Source organism: Micromesistius poutassou (assembly GCF_964030765.1).
Source record: "Micromesistius poutassou genome assembly, contig: SCAFFOLD_3336, whole genome shotgun sequence".
Lineage (NCBI taxonomy): Eukaryota > Metazoa > Chordata > Actinopteri > Gadiformes > Gadidae > Micromesistius > Micromesistius poutassou.
Window position 1 is genome coordinate 8,533 of NW_028177772.1, and position 6,468 is coordinate 15,000.

The 6,468-nt window shown below is 46.1% G+C and overlaps 1 protein-coding gene across 1 annotated transcript in view; it reads left to right on the forward strand.

The window, feature by feature from the left end:
- Positions 1 to 1,020: 1,020 nt before the first annotated feature.
- LOC311375720 (dedicator of cytokinesis protein 2-like) overlaps positions 1,021 to 6,468 on the forward strand; it is a gene marked incomplete at its 3' end in the record, with an annotated part of 25,890 nt that continues 20,442 nt past the window's right edge. The window contains exons 1-8 of the mRNA XM_084490779.1: positions 1,021 to 1,147; positions 2,416 to 2,499; positions 3,265 to 3,305; positions 3,852 to 3,907; positions 4,249 to 4,345; positions 4,986 to 5,134; positions 5,729 to 5,864; positions 6,246 to 6,403. Of these exons, the coding sequence (XP_084346905.1) occupies positions 1,111 to 1,147; positions 2,416 to 2,499; positions 3,265 to 3,305; positions 3,852 to 3,907; positions 4,249 to 4,345; positions 4,986 to 5,134; positions 5,729 to 5,864; positions 6,246 to 6,403 (758 nt within the window). The 5' untranslated portion in view covers positions 1,021 to 1,110. The remainder of the gene's footprint in view (positions 1,148 to 2,415; positions 2,500 to 3,264; positions 3,306 to 3,851; positions 3,908 to 4,248; positions 4,346 to 4,985; positions 5,135 to 5,728; positions 5,865 to 6,245; positions 6,404 to 6,468) is intronic.

Consider the following 6,468-nt stretch of genomic DNA (forward strand, 5'->3'; position numbering starts at 1 on the left):
CACACACACACACACACATGGTTACACACACGCACACACACACACACACACACACACACATACACACACTTACAATAAGCTCAACGCTCCTCCTTCAGTACAACCATTTATACATCATAAATCTTTTCATTTCCTCATATTTCCATGACGACAGTCTTAACGAGTCTTATCTTAGCGATATAACGAAGCATTAGGAAGCATCCTTGGATAATGGAAATTGGCCTAATTAGCTGTGGTTTCTCAAAAACAATGTAATCATTATTTTTATTGTGGGAACTCAAACCACAATCCTCAATGCAGATCAAACAACTGTTTAAAAATGGCTCTAATGTCATAGAACAGCGTCGTGTTTCTACTGTCCTCTTGTGGATGTACATCGTAATGACATGCATCACAAAAAGCACGGCAGACTCTGATCTGCTATTTTAATGTTATGACAATTTGTTATGATTTATTTTGGATGACTATGTCTTCCAATAAGTCAGACAATATGATGATGTTTAGGGCCTTTGATTAACACCTACTGGCAGCACTGAGGGCAGGGACTGATTTATTATATTTTTGTCATTTAACAGACTTTGCAACTTTCAGAGAATCCAGATGTAATCCAATGTCATTAAGGAGTTTGGCGTTTTTCGCGTAGTTTGGCGTCTTTCGCTTATCAATTGTCGATTGTACCTTTTCGTATCAATCGTCGATTGTACCTGACCGATGTCAAAACTGGCACGTCTACGTAAGTCACGTTTTCCCCCATGGTACGTGAGATGTCCGTGAAATAAGAACACTATTTATTCTCCACGGTTTCGGTTTCGACAATCTTTGACCAGAACTGCACCTCATATAATTCTGCATGTGACATGCTTTCGATTTATTCACAGTATTTTGGTCTCGAGTCCCTCTCTGCCCTCCCCTCTCTCTGGGAGGGAGAGCGCAGAGTCAGAAGAGGAAGGAAGGGGAGGGGGGTGGGGCTTACCATCATCAAGCAGGCCTCCAGTAAAAGAAAGCAGAAGTGAGAGGTAACAGCAGCCATCCTAGTGGAGGAGAAGACACAGACAGACACCCAGGAAGAAGGGAGAGCGAGCAGAGGTACACACGCACACAAGCACAGCCATGGCCCCTTGGACGAGGACCGAGGGATATGGTGTAGGTGAGTCGACCGCATCCACCTGCGCTCGTAGGTGTGCCCTAGTGTGTGTGTGTGTGTGTGTTTATGTGCGTGTGTTTGTCTGCTATGATTATATACCAGTATAATACCAAACTTTACTTGCTGTGGGAAAGTGAAGAGGGCAGATTGAGAGAAAGATGGAGATACACCATCACTTCCTGGTTGACAGGATGTGGGCAAGTGGCATGTAAGAAACGGATGTTCAACAGCCTTGTATCCACACACCTCTGAACTTACGGACGTGTTTTGCCCTCGAATCCTTGTTTGCACATCCCCACACGATAGCACACTTGTCAATTATCGGCGGTTTTGGGCTACACGGCGCGAGTTCATTTCTGTGTTGTATACACATATACATCTGACCTACTTGGGTGACGTTACCATCGCTGTGATAGTCAAGGGGAAGTGAGTGGAGAGATAAGTAGAATGTCATGTCATGGGGTCTGACCACTTGTCGATAAGGAAATGGGTTCAGGTGAAGATGATGTGAGATGCTGGGCAGATAAGGCCTCCACTGTATGCATTTAATATCTTATTTTATTCACATCGTCAGCGTCACAGCGCCACACCAATATTATTCACACTTGCAGTTCTTATAACGGAGTGTTATTGTACCGTGCACAGTACTCAGAATGACTGCCAGGTAGGGCTCTGGTGTGTGGTGGAGTCCGACTAGCTGATGCTGACTCTACCGTCAGAGAGAGAGCGCTGATGATCGCTGCAGGTTGACAAGACAGGAAGTTCACCAGGAGGAAGTCAGTTGATTGTTTGTCTCTTACATCTGTGGCGACGGTTACAAACATGGAGGACACGATCAATCGGAAACCTAACACAGAATCGGAATGAAACGGAACAGTTGATACGGCTAGATTCCCGTTTGTTTGAGTTTTAGATCTTAAACATATGTTCAAACAATATTCTAAATGATTTATTATTAATTTCCCACCCTGCTGATGCCACCCCTGATGCAGATATAAAAAAAACGTTACTTAAATTGAGCCATAGAACGGAAGGATATTCATGTGGTTTAGAGTTTGACCCCCAGCCAAAAGGTAATGGGTTTGAACCATCAACCCAATACTTACATGTAGGCTACCTGTAGCAATTGTTTAGCATTATTAACAGGAATAATGTGCCTCTTCCTCTTTCATGTTTGTTCTGTGCATTTTGTGAATCAAATGCATTGTCTTTGTTTTTTCTAACACTTTATTTCCAAATGCTCATTGGTTCTCGTGTCATGTGCAACTCAGCAAAGTGGAATTTCATTGGCCAAGGGGATAAGCAACTGTCCCTGGAGGTGGGCGACACAGTGCAGATCCAGGAGGCCTGCGAAGGTGAGAAATGTTAATCGTGTGTGGATCTCTTGCATATAAAGTGTTACTGTACTTTGCTACACTTCTATGTATTGAGTCTGTCGAGCTTTGCCGTTTATTGGTGGAACCAAAAGTACGATGATGCTGTGAGCTCTAAACCTTAGGAAAACACAGAAAGAAAACAACACATCAATTCGACAGCATTGCACAACACATACACAGACACACAGACACAACACATTACCGGTACAGAAGCGCGCTGCAATTACACCAAACGGCGGCAGGAGTGTTTCCAGGGGAATACCAAAAAGGGATGAGCCCATCTGGCCTCTGCAGTAATAACGGAATCATGCGATCACAATGTTTTCCTGAGCCAAAGACACTTATATGTAGCTCACTTCCCACACCAATGACGGTCTTAAATGTCTCCTGGAAACACTAACTTGTTGTCATTTTGTGTAGTTGCGTTTCCTTAAGTTGCAGTTGTTGTCGTCAAACTGATGAATACCTTTTCTTAACATGCTTGAGTTCTGTCCATATGCATGTGTGTCCTTCAGTTGCAGTGTGTTGAGCTCTCAGGGTCAGCGTACAAAAAGAACACACAAGAACCACACAATCCTTACTTTAGGCCAGTGTTGCACACTCCTACAACATGCATTCAGATCTCCTTCCAACTGTGATCCAACAACAAAAAATACATTTCAATGACAACCCCAAAGTGCCACCACTGGCACCCCACACATCCCTCTCTTCCTTCAAAGTAAAGCGTGTGTTTTGTTCTTCCAGGATGGTATAAAGGCTACCTGACCAGGAACAAAGCCCTGCAGGTATGGACGGGTTGGAGCTCAGACCTTAGATCAACTAGATGGGGAGAAATGATGGGACAGTGCGGGCCCGCTTCATAAAACACATCACGCTCCTTCTCTGGAAAAGAGTCAAGAGTGCCGGATTTTCTCTTTTATATTACTCCCCGTACTGGAGAGTATATCCATCACCTAGCGCACTCATATTTATACTACTCTCCATGCTGTATCCATCACCTATAGTGTACTCATATTTTTACTATTTTTACTGTATTAGCAGTATTCACGTCTACCGTATATATTATTCCGTATATAACATCTATGACTACCATTACTTGTACTTACTCTATTCATACTGCGTATATTTTATTTATTATATATTCCACTATACATATGTACATCCTCTGCTCTTTTACTGCTTGGTTCACACTTCGGGTTGGATGCTAAACTGCATTTTTGTTGACTCTGTACTCTGTACTCTGTGCAAGGACAATAAAGTTGAATCTGATCAAATCAAACGTGGTTGGCCGTAACATTTAAAGATGCCTCTTCTTCTTCTGTTGTGTCCAGGGAGCGTTCCCGGCTAGCTTTGTCCAGCTGAAGCATGCCATCTCAGAGAGGAGAGGGTAGGTTCAAGTCACAAGTCAGTCGTTCATTTCACACCATTTCACAACCTTTACTGTGCACTGTTGTGCATAAACGCGTGGTGAGGATTCAATCAATACAATAATGATGCAATATGTGTAGAAGATTGGTAGAGGTCATGTTTTGTGTGATTGTGTGCTGGCGTGTGCACGTGTGCATGTGTGCCTGTGTATACCTGCCTGTGATTGTGTGTGTGTGTGTGTGTGTGTGTGTGTGTGTGTGTGTGTGTGTGTGTGTGTGTGTGTGTGTGTGTGTGTGTGTGTGTGTGTGTGTGTGTGTGTGTGTGTGTGTGTGTGTGTGTGCGCCTGTGTGTGCGGTACAGGAAGCAGGAGCAGGCGGTGTCGTCTGAGATGCCGCTGGTGAAGGAGGTCACCACCACCCTGAGAGAGTGGGGCAGCATATGGAAGCAGCTCTTTGTGGTACGGTCCCCGTCTACTACTCTGTCCGTGTGTCAACATCCACGCTGCCTGCATAATGCATTTTTTCTTTATACTATTCTAGTTCCTACCGTCGAAAAGCTCAAGTCATGCGTTTAGACATTATTTCATTGTCTGTTTCGACATACCATTATTTTCATGTCAAATAATTTGGAATAAAATGTTATTTTAAGCACATTATTATTTCCACCTTCGCTGTTATTCTGGAAATTACATTTCTTATTTGTGTGTGTGTGCATGTGTGGTGTGCGCATTTGTGGGTGTATGTGTGTGTGTGTTTGTGGTTGTGCATGTATTTGTGTGTGTGTGTGTGCGTGTGTGTGTGTGTGTGTGTGTGTGTGTGTGTGTGGTTGTGCGTGTATTTGTGCGTGTGTGTGGTTGTGCGTGTATTCGTGTGTGTGTGCGTGTGTGTGTGTGTGTGTGTGTGTGTGGTTGTGCGTGTGCGCATTTGTGGGTGTGTGTGTGTGTGTGTGTGTGTGTGGTTGTGCGTGTATTCGTGTGTGTGCGTGTGTGTGGTTGTGCGTGTGTGTGTGTGTGTGTGTGTGGTTGTGCGTGTATTCGTGTGTGTGGTTGTGCGTGTGCGTGTGTGTGTATTTGTGTGTGTGTGTGTGCGTGTGTCCAGTCTAACAAAGGGGGCCGGGTGGAGCAGGTCCAGGGGCTGATGTGGGAGCTGATAGAGTGGCGGTCCCAGCTGCTCTCGGGGACTCTGCCCAACGACGAGTTCAAGGAGCTCAAGCAGAAAGTCACCTCCAAGATCGACTATGGAAACAAGTAGGGCAGCCACGCAACGCCGAAATACAACTGACTGAAGCGTTCGACTTACATTCCTGTTTCCTTTCTAGTTTTCTTAACCCGACTTAACCCAACCAATTCCGATGTTAATAAACCATAAACCATTTCTCTCAATCTTTTTATAGATGTTTAACCTTTACCGGTAGTGTAAATCAAATGTTTTTTTTTGTTTTATCTGTTTAACTATTTGTTAGTACTGTAGAAGCACCTTCCTATTTCCAACCCTTCTCCACCTACCCTCCATGCTAGTTGACCCTAGAGTGTCCCATAGCTCAATCTTTACTTCCACTTCCACTGGACTTTCCCTTCCTTCCCTTTATCCTTTATTAACCTAACCATCACTGGCCCTGGACCACGACCTCCTCCTCTCCTCCTCTCCTCCTCCCCACCCTTGTCATCTGCCCTAACTTCCTCTCCTCCTCCCCACCGTTGTCTTGCGCCCTAGCCTCCTCTCCTCCTCCCCACCCACGGTCCTCCACACTAACCTCCTCACCTCACCTCTCCTCTGTTTACTTCCCACCCACCCTTGTCCTGCACCCTAACCTCCTCTCCTCCTCCCCCCGTCTCCCCCAGGATCCTGGAGCTGGACCTGGTGGTGCGGGACTGCAGCGGGAGCATCCTGGACCCCGAACGGGCCAGCGTCATCAGCCTGTTCCGAGCCCACGAGGAGGCCACCACCAAGATCAACGAGCGCATCAAGGAGGAGCAGGTGGGTCCGCTCCCAGCCATAAAGGTTCTGGGTTTGAATCCCATGTACCCGCGTACCTGTACCTGTGCGCGTCGTGGGCAGACCCTGCTGCTTAGTGACTGAATCTGAATTCAGCGTACGGTGCATTGGAGGACAGCATCCAGTCAATGACTCAACGTGGAGATAAGTGTTTTACTTTTCTGATTCAGGGTCAGATAATTGTTACAGCACCAAAACAAAAAAAGATTAGGATATGCTTTTCACGACTTCATCGTGCGATCGTGTCCAAGAATCCTCACTGGTTGAGAAGGAGAGAGGAGAAGGCCACGGCGTGAAGGTTGAAGTCGTCAGGAGGTTTCGTGTCGGTCCGTCCGTGGTACTGACGCCCTCTTGCCTCTCCAGTCCAACGTCCAGGCGGACCAGTCGGCCATGGCGGCCCGCATCCAGTCCTCGCCGACCCACAGCCTCTACGTGTTCGTCAGGAACTTTGTGTGTCGCATCGGCGAGGACTCTGAGCTCTTCATGTCCCTGTACGACCCCAACAAACAGACCATAATCAGGTACCGCCCGCACATCTCACACTCTCACTTCTCTCACACTCTTTACTCTCTCTCTTTCTCTCTAT